Here is a 19,562-nt window from a genome sequence, read left to right as displayed (position 1 = left end):
AGAATCCATTATTTTATTAAGAGCATACATAAGTGAAACGGCAAATAATTTTAAACTGTATGTAGAACGAAATTACGGCCGCGTTGTCATTCGGAGAGCGAAAGTCGAGGCGTCCGCACGTTGATTCGTTTTGTCATGGCGTCGGATGAAAATATTCTTAAATCGTGTAAAGATGACTAAAAAACTTTACGTATGTACTTAAAAAAGAAAACATGTCAATGAATATACTGTTATTATTACGAATATAATAATAAACATAACATAAAAAGGACGCATGTTGAACTTTTATGACAAATTATATTTCGTTCGGCTTCCGTCATTTGCACCCGCGACCCGCATTCTACGCATCGCCTAGTCACGATCTTTTTAGACCATGCCTCAGCTGAGGTATAGCCTTAATGTGAAAAACATGTTGTTTTATTAGTAATCTTAGCGCATAGCCATTATTCATGTATTTTAATAAACTATGAGACTCTTTTCTTTTAAAATTTAGGTTGATAATAACTGAATGTTTAGATTAAACTGGCAATAATGAATACAGTGACCCTTTGTTTGACAGGACTAGTTCACTACAGTAAAACTTCGTTAATACGAATTCCATGGGACCGAAAATTGAAAAAAAATTTGAATTACGAATTACGAAATGTATGAGAGAAATTTTTTTTTTCGATTTTCATTAATTTCGTTTTTAATCATAGATGTGCCTACCGAATTGGGTCATAAAATGTCAGGATTATTTTTATTACCATCATAAAATAAGTAATTTTTGATGTTTTAAGGAAAGTCTGTCACAATTTTCAATGACTGGCCCATGAAATAGTGTACTTTATTACGATTTATTGAATATTTTTATATGTCAGAGACTCTGAAATCATTTTGAATTACGAAATTCGAATTAAAGGTATGGTTTTATATGAAAATAATGTTCAAGGGACTTTTTTTCGGGAAAATTTTGAATTACGGCGAATTTCGAATTATTAGTGTTTTTACTAATGAGGTTTTACTGTAATTGACTTAATGAGTTTACTTGGAATTTTTATTATTGTTTATAGAATATTAAAGCATTTTATTTTAAATACAATACACACCTACATACCTGTTTTTTACTGCGAATTGTATGACACTAGATTAGATTTTCATAAGGAACAACATTCTTATTAAAGTACCGTAAAACCCCTTAACTTCGCCCGGTTTTTTAACAGAAAGTCGTTTTGCCACCAAAATATCCATCAATATGAAGTTTTATAGACCTTATGTAATGCACAATGATAGTGTTTATTTTTATTTATATTGAAGTAACACCCTTTTCATACTAAATAATACAATAAATCACTATTTTTTATATAGACGAAGTTACGGCACGATTCCCTAACTTCGCCCAATGTGTTTAAGTAGGTCCAGTACGAAATTATTGTGTTTGGATACTCACGAAATCTATTAAAAAATGACGTTAAGCAAATTTACATCTTATGCTAGAGACAATTTGACATATTTTAAAGAAATATCTACGTTGGCGAAGATAGGAATCACTTCAATGACAGTTTCATACAAACTACCAATTTACGCTAGGGTTGCCAAAGCCCAAAGCATTATAGTATCATTTTTATGTATTGATTTAGATAGTAAATTTTTAATTTTTAAACTGGCGAATCAAAGTGATGAATAGTTTTTAGTCTAAAAACCATAAAAATAAAAAAACACATCTATTTAAAAAAAAGCATTTTTTGTGACAACCCTAAAGCCATGAGAAGTGTAGGAACATGTAGTTCACAAAACATAGCCTGACATTGCATACTCAAAAAATTGATGTTTTATTATAAATATCGGAAATCTCTCGTTACATTTGGCAAGCAGACTATATCACTATATTATATAAAAAATATGAAGAACGTACCTCTACAAGAGTCGTAGAAATAAGCAAAAGTTCAGAGGTATTCCGAAAAAATCTCTTCAAACCGTACTCGAAAAAACGGTACTAACACAAACACGGCGAAAATTTTGTGGTGACAGGACTAATATTATCTTTAAAATCGCCTTAGTGGCTTAAAGTGGTGCGATAGTAAAAACATGAGTTTCTAGTGTTTAATTGATTTAGCTGAAGTTAGGGACACTTGGCCGAAGTAAGGGGGTTTTACGGTATTTTTATTCTTTCAGTAATTAGTGCTTAATTTAATTACAAACTATAAAAAAAACTAGTTCACCATTAAATTACTTTTTTTCACTGGTAAATACCACGTAACACTATTTTTCAATACTACATCGTCCCCATACAAATGAATGAAATTTTTTTTTTCTTCGTAAAATTCAATTTATAGCGATTTTCACTAATTCGAAATCAAATTTTCAGGGTCCCTTGGATTTTGAATTATCGAGGTTATACTGTATTATGAATTAATCGATACATTTATTCCTAATTATATAACAATATTATTACTTTTATTTATACCTACTTGTCAGTTGTACTTACACAAAATCCCCCGTTTTCATTATCCAATGGCTGGAAGTTTCAAAAAGGAGAGAAATTGGAATTATTAATACATTAAAAAAACAAAGATTGAAATTATTATTTATAATTTGACACAATTGACAGTGTACTGATATAACAATATGTAAGTATGTATATTAAAACAGACAGTAACAAAAAAATATAATTTAAAAATTCATAAAATACAACATAAAATTCGATTGTGTTGTGTTGGCGATACGATATAAGCGGTTTGTCAATTTAATCATTAGTCTTGGTAACTTGTTTTCAACTCGATTTTCATATAATAAAAATTTCATCTGAACATCTTTGGTTTTTTTTTTTTTTTTTAATATGGTTGAAAACATTTTGTTTTGAGTTTTCTTAGTCAATTTTTACACGTTATTATGTCATGTTTGTTTTGTTTTCTTACAAATTTGAATGTTTTACAGCTATCTTAGCTGCTATTGAGTCAGTTGTGCAAGGAGGCGATTGCGACATCTCAAATGAAGATGGTAAAATAGACATCGCAGATATCAAAGAAGAGCCAGGCAAGTTGTTGTACCTTAAAATCAGACAATTTGCGTAATATTTAAAGTGATTATTATTACTACAGTAAAACCTCGTTAATACGAATTCCAAGGGACCGAAAATCGAAAAAAAAATCGAATTATGAATTATGAAATCTATGGGTGAAAAATATTCAATTTTTGAAATTTTTTTTTTTTGATTTATTTATATTGTTTACGATCATGGATGTGTCTACCAAATTTCCGGTTCTGTGTGTGTTAATGGGTCATAAAATGTCAAGATTATTTTTATTACCTTAAAATAAGTAATTTATGATGTTCTACGAAAAGTCTGTTACAATTTTCAATGACTGGCTCATGAAATAGTGTACTTTATTATGATTTATTGAATATTTTTATATACCAGGACTCTTTCGAATTAAAGCTATGGTTTCATATGAAAATAATGTTCAAGGGACTTTTTTTTCACGAAAATTTCGAATCACGGCGGATTTCGAATTATTAAATTATCAATATACTAACTTTTGGTAGCAACCCCTATCCTCTATTCTATCCTATCATCCATATACATTAAAAAAGCTTTCAATTCCATTGTAATATTTTCGATCTACGAAATTCGAATTAAAGGTATTGTTTTCTTTTCGAATTATTCGTATTCTTATTAACGAGGTTTTACTGTAACTCCTCACTGTTACTATTAAAATGACTAAGTATGAGTTTTCTTATGCAATTCTATTTGTAATTGTAATTAAAAATGTCATAATTTAATTCAATCTTGATATATTTATCACGTTATGACACTAGCCACAAGAATAAATTAATATAAAGAGAAAATATTATCAGTCTGCTTGGACGTGTATCATACAGTAAAACCTCGTTAATAAGAACATTGATAATTTCATTCGAAATTCACCGTAATTCGAAATTTTCGCGAAAAAAAACTATTATAAGTATAAGTAAGAACATTATTCATATAAAACCTTACCTTTAATTCAAAATGATTTCAGAGTCCTGGTATATAAAAATGTTCAATAAATCATAATAAAGTACACTATTTCATCAGCCAATCATTGAAAAATTTTCTTAAAACATCATAAATTACTTATTTTATGAAGGTAATAAAAATAATCCTGACATTTTATGCCCCATTAACACACACAGCGGTATGTCATCAGAGGCACAACTGCACTCCATTCAAAGGAAAAACAATAAATCAAATGATTCAGGGCTGTAGGTATTTAATTGTTGATAGTTTATTGGATTTTCACATAGTTTTACTAGTGAAACAATGCCAAACAATTGTGTTGACAAATTGGAAAAATAAAAAATATTTCGTATTTTTTTATAATTCTAGCTCAACAGATGGTGGTAAATACCTACCTACATTACTTGGTAACTTCAATTAATGGAATAATTACACATGGTATTTGCACAGATTTTAATTTGAAGGAATTGTATTGGAAAATTGGTGGGCAAATCTATGATCGTAAACGAAATTAATGAAAGTCAAATTTTCTTTTCTTTCAAAATTTAAATATTTTTCTTCCATACATTTCATATTTCGTAATTAGAATTTGTTTTCGATTTTCGGTCCCGTGGAATTCGTATTAAAGAGGTTTTACTGTATACAGTCGAGCTCGGTTATTACGATCACGGATATAGCGAGATCTCGGATGTAATGAGGAAACATTCGATGACATTTTAGTTTATGATTTTCTCCATATATTTATTCACTTATCGGATATACCGAGCTAAAATATCGTCAAAAATTTTCTTAAAACTGTTAATGTGTGGATCGTTTAAAAACATTTCGACCCTAAGCAATAAAATCCGACAGACAGGATGCCGCCGGGTTCGGATTACGTTTATGATACTAGTTAAGTGTCTAAGTACCTACCTAATTGGTGTTTTCAATGCGAATTGAAAAAGTATTCACGCATATGGTTGAAAAAAAATCCAAGATTTGTGAAGTAAGTAGGTACCTACCAGCGTTCATTACAATAAAAAACTTCTTTTGTAGTTTATGAATGCCATGCTTGTTTCGGGGAAAAATTCTAATTGTGACTTTTTGTGTTGTGACCGCTCATTTGAAATACCTTTTCTCTGATATAACAAGTAACGCTTATAACGAGCAAATTCAGTTGGTCCCATCTTCCCCGTAATAACCAAGTTTGACTGTATATTTATAATCCTCCATGGAGTAATATTCTTGTAATGAATTCACTTAGTTAGACTTATGATGCCTGTACACGTGCATGGATTCACTTGCACCAATAGTCTTTACTTTAAACTGCTGACTGTCCCGCCAATCTCATTCTTCAAGAGTAAGTGAGACACGATGTTATCATTTTTTGGTGCTATTTGAAAGGTTGTGAAAATCGGTTAACCTCAAAATGAGTCAGCAGTAAATCCATGCATGTCTAAACGTGGTATTCGATGGATGAAATATAATTTATAGTTTGTTTTCCAGGCAGTTGCATGTACAAAGACGGCATGATCTGGACTCCCGGACAGTCCGGTCCCCTGCCTGAAGGCTTTACCACTTTCACGACAGAAAATGGAGTGACCGTGCTAAGGAGAAAGAGACAGAGGAATCTGAACAGGGTGGGCATCGGAGGTTTCAGCGTTCGGCCGCGGTCGCAAGGGAGAGGAGGACGGTCCGCTGAAGGAGATCCCGCTGCGCCTTGTGCGGATCCCACTGAGCAGCAAGCAGTTACCCCTACCACACCTACAGGTACGCGATTCATTATTTTGTTTGGTTTACCGCTACATAGATATAGGCATTTCCCTTCTTTCACATGTTTCTGTTTGTATTCTCTTTTATTGAATTTGTTAAAATGTTTACAAAGTGAAAACCATTACAGTGCAACCCCGATTCTACGATTTTCAAAAGACCCCTAGAAAAATAAATAAAAAAAAGCTCATTTTTCTCATTTTTTTGATGTCTTCGTAGTTTACTTCATGGGGGGCATTTTAGTTGCGACTTATAAAACTTCGTGATATGAGATGTGAGGCAAGCCTGAGCATCGACCGACCTGTGCAAACAAAGCGATGCGACTGAAAGGTCTGTGATAGTCTGTAATCATAAACAATTCTACGAAAGCGAAATGAAAAATTTTCAACAGAAACGGTCAATCGGGATAATATTTGTGACGGGACCATAATATTTAGATGATAGATCGAGGAAAACGATAAATCGGGGAACGGTTAATGCGGGATTATTTAACATTGTTCTTATGGGTGTTTGGCGTGACTTTCAAAAATGAATGACGGTAAAACGATTTATGCGAGAACGGTAGATCAGGGTTCCACTGTAGTTACAAGTTTCTTTTAAAGTAAGTAATTGTATAAGTTATAAATTTGAATATAGGGCAATTAACCCCCTGATAAAAACCTCTCAGACATTAATAAAAATAAAACTGTTTAAATATAATTTCACAGACAACAAATTATATGTAATGGATATAAAAGTTTAAAATAGAAAAATATGGAACATCTAATATGCATATTTTAGATATTGAGAGGGAAAAAAGTTACTAAAATATTGAAATCTTTAACCTGATTGTATATTATTATTATTTAAAATTATATTCAGTCAGAAAACATATTTAGGAGGCAAGATACAAAAGTTGGAGCAGAATTTCATGAATTTCTTATTGATGGGTGTTTTACGTCCAGCCCAGGTGGTAAATTGTCCAGCGGGTAATTGTTCAGTCACCTATAAAATAAATATACCTAAGGGTTTAACTGATTCATTGAGATGGGATGATCAACATTATACATAGTTGCACTTATCTATGTTAATATTATCTCCATCATTTATAAAACAACATTCATAGTAGACACAATCGAATTCGGTGGTAACGCACAGGTTGTACAAATATCTATTGATTTTGCAGGAACATTGGAAAGCCCGACGACAGCCTCGGGAAGGAAGAAACCTCGCCGCAAACCTCGGTCACGTCTGATGGAAGCCTTCCCCTCGTACATGCAAGAGGCGTTCTTCGGGAGGGAACTGTTGGATGTGCCCGCCACCTCGCGCTGCGGCAGCGCTAACGCCAATGCCAGCGCCGCCCACCTCAACAGCAGAAGCGACAGCGACAGTGACGGCGGAGTTGACATCGCAGCCATGCCCGGAAGCCACACTTCTACAATCTGCCTTAATCCTGTAAGACATATAGAAACACTACTTAATCAAAGATTACGATCTCTTTACAGACAGATACTAACATAAGCTCGGAATACCTTACAATCTATTTGCTTCTCTCAATTATTATTATCATAATTATTATTTTTGATTTTTTATTTAGAATGTTCATTCTTCCTTTTAACAATATGTTGTTGACTAACTTTGCCCTGTATAATCGACTAATTATTCATCTTATTCTTGTATCAGGTTCATAGAAGACTAAATGGATGACAGTAATATAGATTACAATCGTACTATTTCAAATGTATTAGTTTATCCATCAAAGTGAGCGTCTATTCGAACCGATCAACTTCATTGTTATGTTTTCTAGTTCGTTATAAAGTATTCATTCGCTTTCTTTCATGAGTCACACTGTTATCATCGCTTCGTTTATTGGATCGAGCATTTCATAGCTTTTGTGATCGAATCGGTCGTTCAACAGGTGTTGAGCATCATTTCATTCTTACATATACATTTCAATGTGTGTTTTGTAATAATTATAGCATATGCAAATTTATGTATTGTGACGTCGCTTAAGAAGCTTTTGGGTCAAAATATAAGATTATGAATTTTTTTAATTTTAGAACGATTGAGGCTTTATCAGAGAGTTAACGTTACTTTTATCAGCACTTCTATCGGAAAGAATATTATTATAATTATAATAGCAATGGAATTAGTGTACAGATACTATAATATGTTCAGTTTTTACCGAAATTAAGTTATACACAAAGGCGCATTTGCCTTGTACCATAATGTTGTGAAAGTATTCTGTCACAAGTGTGTTGTTTCATTCAAATACATAATAATATTATGTTCTGTTTGCCTTCAATTTGCAATCGATTCGAAACGTTCGAAGTTGGATATAAAACGTTTGTGTATTACTAACCCACTGATATTATGACTTATTTTACAAAAGTATATACATTCGAATTATCAAAACTAGAAATATCTTGGACTGATTATAAATAATATTGATTTATAATAATATATATATCATTTATGAATGATTGTTCTCTTCAAAGTTATTATTTACATTGTTTTGGCTTGAAATGTATTTTGTTATGCGGATAGTGCTAATTTGAATGCCGAATTGTAGGAGGAATTGGAAGCGATGGAAGCCATTCGTACCAAAGAGGAGAAAGAGAAAGAAGAAAGGGATAGACTGAGAGAATTAAGTGGCGAAAAGACGATGGGCTCTATAAAGCAGGAGTCTGACTCTATGGGGACCATGAATGAATCTCAGAGCATGGACGACGCTAAGGCTCTCAAGGAAGTGATGATGCTACCTGCACAGCCGTCCGCCGATAACAGGATGGACGCTCGCCATCCCGTCATGCAGCCCAAGACTGAACATATGGACCAGTCTGGGAACCATCATCCTCATAAAGGTATTGCAGGACTTTGATCAAATTATTTTTGGGCACATTAACTTGGAGCATGAAAAGAGTAATGAATATACACTAAGATTTAATAATTTTAAATTCATATCTTTGAAAATATGTTTGTATACAGTTTTGAAAACTTCAGAAATCTATTAGAGCCTCCGTACACATAACCATTGAATGCGAACACAGCTCAGCCACTAGTGGACGTGTTCAGATGCGGTATAATTCATCAATGGGTTTCAATGAACGCTGCTCCGCATACTAGGCGCTCGAGTGGACGCGCTCGGTTCACACGCTGTGGCAGACGCCTGTGCTCGCAGTTAGCGGTAGACACTAGCGGTAGACACTAGTGGACGATCGCTTGCGTACACTAGGCAGAAACACCGGCGAAATTTAATCTACCTGCGAGACAAATGAACTTAGCTAGTGGCCGCCACTGGTGGTGGACACCTAATGGTATGACCAGGCCGCTAATGGTGGCCATTAGTTGTCGCGTTTGGTGGCTATTTGTGCGGTGGGGCTTAGAATAAATCCTAGAATATAAAGTTCGATCAAGTGAGGTTCAAACTGTCTGGCTGAGTGTTCTTATCCTTTGAACTATTGAGCTGTTTATGACTCGTGTGAATTTTTTCTAATAACTACGTTATCTGAGGGTATAATTTGTTTGAATGTAAATTGACAATGTCCGAACTTCTGTTGATTTTTAAAGATCGATTTCTATTTCCAAGATCGCTTATGCAAATTATTGAAGTCTTGTTTAGAAATTAATATTTTACTGTGTCATGTAATAAGCTTTTTAACCTGTTGGCGTCAAAATGCAAGAAATTCTTTTATATGTAATCATCCAAGCAGAATATCTCATTTTCAGTGAAATTACAAACTGCTTGATCATGTCTATTGTCAAACTCCTTTTCATGTAGGATGCGTACAAATCAACGTATCAGCAAAGAATAGAAAAAAGATATTTTTGAAATACATACTCGCTATCTGTGTAATTCAATGATCTTCCATTTGATATCTAAATTCCCTTATAGATGCGTTGGGTCAGTCATCGAACATGGACCAAAACATGTCGGCGAAGGAAGAGTTTTCTCTGCTGGCCGCCGTGAATCTTGAGTCCATGGTTCGAGATTCCTTGCCCAACATGGACAGCAGAGACGTCGAGGAGCTCTTCAAAGGAGTCTTAACGGATGATTCTCAGGTACGAAACAATTAATGATGATTTTAATTTTAAGAAGTAGTTTGTCCTATCGATATTTTTCTATACCCTTATCGTTTGTTTGTAGGAATCTCAGGAGTCATCCGTATCATTTGTGAATTCGGTGAGCGGTTCCAGTAGCTACAACCAGCAGAGACAACAACTCTCCAGCCCCATGGAATTTCCATCTCCGTATCACACTGAATACAGCGGGTAAATATATTTTTATTTACTTATTTGATTACAGCAGACCGCTACAATCACGCTACATACAAACTAGTTCAAACCAGTGGTCGAATGTATGGAAATCCAGATAATGGATTATGAAAATATGTTTAATACTGGTAGGTACAATTAGTCCTGGTGAGGTACGTATGAGGCGATTTCAGTGGGTGAGCAGGGCGTTGGGAAATTACTCTGTGCTGAATAAAGAATAATTAGAGACATTTGAAGATATATTTGTATCCAAACATGGCATTTATTTTAAGTTTTAAAACATTTACATTCTCTTTTATGGTATTATATTTTATCCAATGACATTAATATGGACGAATCATCTGGAAAAGAAAATGACACTCACTTTATCGTCGGGTCTGCCGAATGGCATAATCTGTTCTAACGCCATTACAATAAAGGTGATATTGCTATAAATTCCTGATGCTTTTTGTTGGGTCTGCCGAATGGTTCGGTTCGAACGGGTTCGCTCAAATGAACATTGACATTAGAAACACTGCTCTAACGCCATTACAATAAACGTCATATTGCTATAAATTCCCGATGCGTGATATCGCATAATGAAATTGCGTGACGTCTACCTATACATGCGAATGCACGAATTTACTTGCTAGCTACTGTATTGAGTGCGTTGTCCATTAATAATGTCATTGATTTTATCTGATCATGAAGTGTTGATTTTTAGGATGAGAATAGACGGCGTGTCATACTGACATTTTCCAGTCTCCATTTTTTAGACTTGTTTCCCTACGATACCACAAATTATTAATTTTCGACCGTTATAATGGTATCTGCGCATCTATTCTATACTCGACTACTTTTGGCCGCTACGGCAGCTATCTAGGGTAGGTTTGTATCGAAGTATTAGCATATATATAAGTGCTATGTTTTAACAGTACCTCTCTTGGCTATACTAAATTTTAGAGCGAGATAGACAGTTTTGACTGTTTAGACGGCTAACTTATTGTAATTGTTACAATAAGTGTTAATATTTCGATAAAAATCTACCCTAGATAGCTGCCGTAGCGGCCGAAAGCAGTCTTGTGTATAGAATAGATGCGCTCGGTCAGTGATTACTCAAATGTCTCCAATTGTAATGATGGATGGTGAATTCTGCACAGTTTGCTGGAGTAACAATCGATGAGGAATATCTTTGGCTGATCTTCATTGGAAGTAACAAATTCAAATAACTAAATTAGATGCCATATCATCCGTTCCTCATTTATCGTTAATGGTGATCAGCTATTATTATTGTTTTCGGGAGAATACTCCCAAGGATCAGGGATTTTCCAGTCTCGGTTCGAATGACAGCGATTGAAGTGTAATGGGCACTTGTTGTAGTACATAAATTTAAATATGAAATTATCTGTACGTGTACATTAGAATCATTGCAATGTTTGCAGAAGCTCTCAACTGAGCCCAGCGTACTCGGAGAGCAGCGGGCAATGGAGTGCCGGCGGAGGGATGCAAATGGGAGGTCAGGGGTCATTAGGAGGTCCCATGGCGGACGCGCTGGCAAATGACTCCAGTACCTCACATAATTCCGCAATCAATGCCTCTCAAAACACCACCACTACCTACAATCCCAGATCTACCGAGAAGATGAAAATCGATGAAAGTGAGTCTCTTGTACATACTATGTTTATCAGGTTATAAGTTGCTACACTCATCACCTGCCTGCAATGTGTAAGAGTGTTAGTATAATTATTTGGGAATGCCATTACGTCTTGTAATTTAATGGATCATAGTAGCTATAGGGACAAGAGGATTGTGCTATAAAAGGAATTACATATTATATAAGTTGATCTGGTTCATGTATTAATGAATCAAGCAACAGAGTTCGACAAAACATAGTTATCAATGAAATATGTACTTGCAAAATGGCTAACTTATCAACTCATAGTCTAATCCTGGCACTGGCTTCTCATCTGGTGGTTCTGAGTTCGATTCCCAGTAAGGTCACAATGCATTTATGTGATAATAAGCCTGGGATTAAAAGCTTATGTGATTACAATTATATATTATATAATTCTAATAAAGTACTGCGAATTCACAGTAATTGTTAACTTTTATTTTATTATGTCATTATTTCATCCGCGCGTGAAGGCCACGCATGAATTTTTTTTTCTAATGTTTTGATTACATATACCAGGCCTGGGAGCGGCTGCGACGATATCTGCTGTATTATACGCAAACATGAACCACCCCGAATGGAAAACAGAGTTTCCCAACTGGCCAGAGCGGTATAAACAGATCCTGAAGAAGTGGCGGGCGCTAGCAAGCGACAAGAAGACGCCTTACCTGCAGAAGGCCAGAGACAACCGTGGCGCCATACGCATGAAGAAGGCGCAGCAGGTTTGACCTTCACTCATTCAGACTCATAACACTCCTCTCATTATGGATAATACATAGACAATACTTTCAAATAGAGTCCTCCAAAGATTACTTTGAATATCGGCTATGCATTTAAAAAAAATTAAATAAATTTTCATTAAAAACTTAAATAATATTAAGTAGGTAGCTACATTTTGTCGTGGCATTTACGGGGTCGATTCAGCAAGGAATTCCTGCTCACTGCTAAAATGGCCTCATAAACTCCACAACTAAATGTCAGTGACGAAGATTAGAAGTGAGCTGTGGGAATCCGACATAAATAGTGCACACTTTGTTAGTCATACTTATTATTTGGTTTTCATTGAACTTAGAATTCAAACACTGCCTAAACCAATCCATAATATACATAATTTGAAGAATCGCCTGGCGGGATTCAAACCCGCATCCACTAGATTTGCGCCAATGTGCTTTAACAATTGAGGGTTTAATTGAATTTTAAAAACTTACCAACACCATCTGAAATTTGTACTCTTAAGTTCAGTGAAAATGACTTCACAAAGTGTGCACCATTTATGTCGCCACATCCTACCTCTGCTCTTCACCACTGCTAAATGTTGCTATTAAAATAGAACAGTATATTCAGCAATTACAACAGTTAAAAAAGTAGTTCAAAATGTATGAAACAATGAAATGATAGATATCTGATAAGTGATTCCCAAACTTTCAGCATGCCAGTACCCTTTTTGAGACATGTTTTACCAGTGTATATTATATTGTTTTTCACATTAATGACATCTCTATATGTAATATGCAGAAGCATTTCTCATGATCTGATTTTGAAGGTTGTGGTATTTTTCGCATACATATTCTGTCATATGAATACGTGAATGCCAGAACCATAATTATAGTACAAATACTATAAGTATACTATGATGATTAGCAACATTGCGAATAGTATTTTTTTTAGAAAGTTGTTGTGGAACCACCAGGTACACATAACACAGTTTGGGGAACACTACAGTATGATATCTCACCCATATTCAAAGAAAGTACCAATTTGATTGTCCGTAAACAGTTTCTTGCGTTGATATAAGATTTTGATATTTATACACAAAAATTGTACATAATATAATTAAGTGTAATTGAATACTATAATATTATGTATTTATTATGTTGTGTTGTAAAATGAAACTAATATCGTAGCAGTTTTATACATTCAAATTTAATGTCAATATTTGAGGTAATCTTGTGGACGTCAATGTTAGGGTACAAGAATCCGAGGGTGACAATTCAACAGAAGGCGCTATCCACTGAAAGAGGAAGCCGTCGCCATCCCATCAACTGTATCTATATTTTATGTTATGGTGATTAACATCAATCAAAGTTGACTAACACCATACCCTTAGCCTAGATATCTGTGCCGTACGATGACAAAAAAAGAAAGGAAAACAGCATCGAGAATTCGTGCGCAGCTGTGTGTTAATTTATGTGGGCATATAATATATATATTTTATATCTATATATATTGTTTTTGTAAAACGGTAAAGTCGTGGGTTTCGAAAGACTTTTATTTGTGTTTTTCCCTTGGAGTACCCGTCTCAAACATCCAAAGTACCGTCTGTATGTGATGCTTTCGCTTGTTTACGCCGCAACGATCTCTCACATCTCTTGTTTATCGAGCGGTCCGGCGGGCAGGATGCCCTCCTTCTCTAATATTTCTCTGATGCACATTGCAGACCCTCGCGAGTCTATCTTTCGAAATATCGGTTGGGCCACTCTATTTGGCTATGGTAAAATTAGTTTGCCACAATAATTATTTGAGTTACGAACGCATCATGAAATATTTTGAGAAGGGGAGCGTTCCGCCTGCGCGACAGCGGGGAACGAACGAAAGACGATCGAAGGAAAGAAGAAAGTGACAGTTGTTTGGGGCGCACCAACAGATATCCAAGGAGGCCCCGCCCGCCGTCGGAGGCCATCCGGCCCGGGAGACTCCGCCTCTGCCCGTCCAGCCGCCCCTACGCGAGAAGGCGCCTCCCGCCGCCGACGAGCCGCCCTCTGAGGTGCCCCCCCCTCGCCGAGACGACGGACTCGCTCTTCTAACACGCGCATCCGCCGCTAACACGCCCCGACCCTCCCCGGCCCCGCCCCCCTCTCCCTCTCCGGCCACCCCGCCACCCGTCTTTCGCCCTCACCCCCACCCGTCGCCCTTCTGCCACGGCTCCAATGTGCCCGCGCCCAACGTTACCGTCAACCCCTTCGGCAAGTTCACGGTGGCCGGCAACCGAGCGGCCGGCGCCCCGGTCCCAGCCCCCGCCCCCCGCCTGGCGTCCCCTTCGGAGGGGGCGCGGCGGGCAGTGCTGGCGCGCGCTCTCGCCTTCCTGGAAACGGGGGCGGGGGCGCCGGCGCCGTCGCCGCCCCCCCGCCTGCCGCACAGCATCAGCTCCATCATGCGCGGCCGGCCGGGATCCGCCTCCCCTCCCTCCCCCGCGGGCGACCTTCACATTCGGGTGCTCACCCCTTCGGAGATCATGCGCACCCTCCCCTCCATGCCGCAGGAGCTGGCTTACGAGCCGTCGCCGTCCCCTGACGCCACGGTACCCCCACCCTTCTCTCTCTGTCTCTGGCCGTTGTTTTTTGATTTCGTTAATTGTTATCTCTCCGCAACGCCGCTGTGTGCCTTTTAAGTTTACATTTACATGCCTGCAGTTGTTTTTGTTTTGCCGGCCGCGGTCCTCTTTTATTTTGCTCTTTGTATTTTTGAAACGCCCGTCCTCTTAATGCGTATGCCTCAGTTTCAATTTTTTCAACATCGCTTCGCACTTTTTTTTCTCTCTGAAGAAATTAGTTATTCAAATTCATTACTAAAATTTTATTCAGAGACAGACTCATAAATCATCGAGTCTCTTCTTAAATTAAAGCTGCTTTGTATGCTGTAGTTGATTAATTATTATTTTTATTATGTTGTAATTTTTTTCAATAATAATTAAGTATGTAATAATGTAATTAAATTTAAGTATTGTAAGATTCTCTTTGACATACCGAATAATGTTAATTTACGTGTATAACCAAATAATTTCATATATATTCAGTATATACCTATAGATGATGCACTTGAAAATATTATTGTACCTAGTAAAAGAAAAATAAAATGCCGGGAATATATAATTTTACAGAACCCGAACCTTTGAAATGGGATGTCAATGAGATAGTTTGACGCAGAAATCTTCTTTATTCATTTAGTACCTAAATTAGTACCGTTGAAAAGTGATCAAATCATACAGGTCTACATGGTATCTGTGAGGTGGTGAAATAAACATTCATATTTTTTACACGAGGTTTTAAATTGAAATTATCATAAAGGATTTGCAGACTGTGCATACGTTTTTTCTGGACGCCGTTGTGTATTTGAATTATTTTCGTTGGATCGAGTTCGATGTTGGTTATGCCGTAATGATTATATTGTTTTCCTGCGTGTATCCGCCGTCTGAGTTGCGTAATTTTTGCTGTCCGTCCGGATGCCGCGGGACGCCGCCCTCCCCCTCGCCGTTTAGAGCATGGTAGTTACGTCCCCACACACTCGATATCCCTCCTACCTCCCCGCCCCATCTCTCTTCCGCTCCTCATTAATGTATCTATAGAAAGCTTGCTTCGGTGGTTGTAGATTTGTGCTTTGACATTTATTTGTGGCGGGGTTGTTCATACTGAAATTATGGTTATGGTCTGCCATTTTTTTTTTACATCGATGTCTGCCTATTCTCGTTTTATTACAATAATTCATCCATATCTGTGTATACTTACATTATTTCAACTCATGTCGCACCCTTAAAATAAATCAATAAGTACATTTAATTTTAGACAATCTAGTTTTTTCTCAAAATTCAGGTTAACTTATTATTGTTCTTCCGACTTCTAATTTTTCTGATATACAAATTAGTTATACAAAAAAAATCTGAACCAAATGAAAAACCTCCGGAACTTCCCGAGATCAGTTATTAATCCAAAGGGCATTCATTTGTTATGAGAGCAGTTTTATTCATCATTTCGATTTTGAAGAAAGCCTATTAATCTTTACAAGAGATTGAGCGTTTACTTGGTTGCATTCAAGGCACCACCCCACCCCTATGTATTGTGGTAATCAAAAAAAAACCTGCATATTATCAACAACAAAATTATTATTTAAAAAAAAATGTAATATTAATAAATTCATTTAAAAATGCAGAATGCTGACAGTAAGATCCCATTCTGGAAAATTAACTTATTATTCTCAGGTTAGATAATATTAGACTTGCCGAGAAAATGGCAGGCCAAGAACGACGTATTATTATATATTTTAAATTAGAAATATTGCATTTGATTTTGATATAAGTATAATAAGTAGGTATTCGTTTCTATTGGTTTTTTTTTAAACTCGGAAGTAATTTTAATCATGGGTGTTCCAAATTATTTTAAGATTAATTAAATTAAAGTTATTTCAATATTTCACGCTTTTAATTTCCGCTGAAATAATCCAAGTTGTGCTTGAATGCAAGAATATATTAGTCGATATTCCCATTTGTATACAAACTAATTGTATTCAAATTATTTATTTTTTATTATTACTGCGGTGCGGTGGTGGAATTTATTCTTGTTATTAACATACTAATATTTACTAACACTCCACTATCCATTTAAATAATACAATGTTATGGAACATCAACATTTTAAAATAAATTGAAACACCTTATTATTTTGAAATTCATATCGATACTTATTTTTGTTGTGATGCTATAGTTTGGAATATAAATGTCTTATTTAACATTCTCTGTGTTTTAAGAATATTTTAAAGAGTACAAAATATTTTTTTTGGTCGTATGTAGTGCGTACTTTATAAGTATCTATGAATCATGTGTAAAAATTCCTTCCAAGTGTTAACGATATATTCTTCCAAGCCATTCTTCATTACAACATATTAGATTCGCTAATATATATTATTTCAATACAATTTTTATAAATGACTTATTGAGATTGATCGCTATTATATGTACCTGCAATCTCTAAATAGTCTGTTAATATCATATATTTCTATCTTACCATACTTTATAATAAGTAGGCAGATGTATTGGAAAAATATTTATCTTGCTTCGAATATGATTTAATACCCACCTTTAAAATTTATTTTAAATTCTTCAGGTCGGTTTAAAAACATAAAATATGTTTTAAAATTTTGAAATGAATGAAAGAGATGGCAGATAATAGAAAATAATGCAATTTAGCCATGTATATGGAGTGTTCATAAAAGTACTGATTTTGTTTAAAATATAATATTTATTGTGCCAATATAATTATTAATAATATTACTATTTAAATAAGTAATAAATTCAGTGGCGGTTCGTGGTCATAAAAATAGTTAGGGCCAGAGTAAAATGAAAAAACTTTCAATGTTGTATTTAGTTACATATAAATAATGCACAATGATCTAATAAAAATGGGTTCTGTGATCAAATTTTAAGAGGAATAGTGCAAATGGATGTATACAAATGTTCTAGCTTAATGCAACACAATAATTTATTTCCTCTGAGGTGAGACTGCACTTCACAGTTCATAGTTATGCACTCGGCTGACTTATGTGAGTCGGACATGACTGGCCCCAAACTATCACATTATGCTAGAACTGCAAGTATTTAGAAGTGGCCTTGAAAATGGTGGAATTTACATGAATATTTTCATATTATTGTATAAATATGTTATTATTTTTCAATATAATGTATAGTTCTTTTTGATCGGTTAGAAAAATATCTGTAGGTTCAGGCCCCTGTGACACCGAAAGACGAGCCACCGCCCCCTAATGAGTTCCTTTTACTATTAATTTCTGACTTTAAATTATCATCAGTTATTTATGGACATTTTTCATGGATAAAATAAAACGTATGCATGTGTTTAGGTACACCATTGTCACAAAACGAGAGGTCTGTTTAACATTGCACTAATTCTTAAAAATATAACATGATAATTTTTTTTTCTTCATGGAAACAGTATTTATTAATATTACTATAGGTAAATTAACCATTAGTAAACAGTCTTATCGTTTTGTACTGAGAATAAAGCATTTTAAAATAAATATTTTTTTTCTTTTGTCATCGCCAGGGATTCCCAACTGTAGGAGCGAGCCTTCAGACTCGTTTGTGCAATTTTTAAAAAAAAATATGATTTTAATATTTTAAATCGATTAATAAAAAAATATTGCAATTGAATTTTTGTACAGTAAAACCTCATTAGTAAGAACACTGATAATTCGAAATTCACCAAAATTTTCACGAAAAAAAGGTCCCTTGAACATTATTTAGATATAAAACCATACCTTTAATTCAAATTTCGTAATTCGAAATGATTTCATACTCTTGGCATATAAAAATATTCAATAAAGTGCACTATTCAATGAGCCAGTCATTGAAAATTGTGACAGACTTTTCTTAAAACATCAAAAATTACTTTATACATTACATAATTAATTTTATGAAGGTAGTATATATAATAATCGGAAATTTGGTAGGCATGCATATCTATGATCGGAAACAAAATTAATGATAATTAAAAAAAAAAATATTTTCACAAAATTTTAATATTTTTCCCCATACATTTCATATTTCGTAATTCGATTTTTTTTCGATTTTCGGTCTTATGGAATTCGTATTAACGAGGTTTTACTGTATTGGTTGATTGGATTTAGGTATTAAATTTTCCTCAATGTATGGTTGGACAAGCAACCTTTTGTATCCTAAAAAATTAAAATATGCCGTGTTTCAACTTATTTATGCGAATCATTATTTCCAACAATGATGTAATAACATCGAAATACAGATAGCGACTCACTGTTTAAGAATACAAAAATCCACATACATTCCTCACTATAAAATATTGAATGAATAAATCCAATGCCAAAGATCCCACTAATTAATTAAATTGTCATTCTTTTTTTATTATATATTTAATGTTTTTAAAAATATTTAAAACTTCATTAATACAAAGTTATTAAAAAAAATAGAACTTATATTTATTCGTCTCTGTCTAAATTATGTAAGATTCATTGGAAAAAAATATGAATTTCGGGTGTAAAAGTGCTCTTGATGAAAATAAGGTTGGGAACCCCTGCAACCTAGAACCTCGCAGGCACAAAATTATGCCTCGCTGCATTAAATTAATTGTTATTGGCCTTCAATGATATTTGGTTTATTATGAAATTCTTATA

At 34.8% G+C, this 19,562-nt stretch overlaps 1 protein-coding gene across 1 annotated transcript in view; it reads left to right on the top strand.

Annotated features, from left to right (window-relative positions):
* LOC147079056 (uncharacterized) overlaps positions 1 to 19,562 on the top strand; it is a 90,366-nt gene that overhangs the window by 21,576 nt on the left and 49,228 nt on the right. The window contains exons 18-26 of the mRNA XM_085952914.1: positions 2,917 to 3,015; positions 5,465 to 5,728; positions 6,894 to 7,162; positions 8,280 to 8,571; positions 9,603 to 9,769; positions 9,855 to 9,979; positions 11,404 to 11,618; positions 12,153 to 12,355; positions 14,278 to 14,397. Of these exons, the coding sequence (XP_085809040.1) occupies positions 2,917 to 3,015; positions 5,465 to 5,728; positions 6,894 to 7,162; positions 8,280 to 8,571; positions 9,603 to 9,769; positions 9,855 to 9,979; positions 11,404 to 11,618; positions 12,153 to 12,355; positions 14,278 to 14,397 (1,754 nt within the window). The remainder of the gene's footprint in view (positions 1 to 2,916; positions 3,016 to 5,464; positions 5,729 to 6,893; positions 7,163 to 8,279; positions 8,572 to 9,602; positions 9,770 to 9,854; positions 9,980 to 11,403; positions 11,619 to 12,152; positions 12,356 to 14,277; positions 14,398 to 19,562) is intronic.

This window comes from Rhyacophila brunnea, unplaced genomic scaffold (assembly GCF_057557595.1).
Source record: "Rhyacophila brunnea isolate RB1 unplaced genomic scaffold, BYU_Rbru_1.0 scaffold_10, whole genome shotgun sequence".
NCBI lineage: Eukaryota > Metazoa > Arthropoda > Insecta > Trichoptera > Rhyacophilidae > Rhyacophila > Rhyacophila brunnea.
Note: the sequence above shows the minus strand (reverse complement) of the source record. Positions and strands in the feature narration are given on the sequence as shown.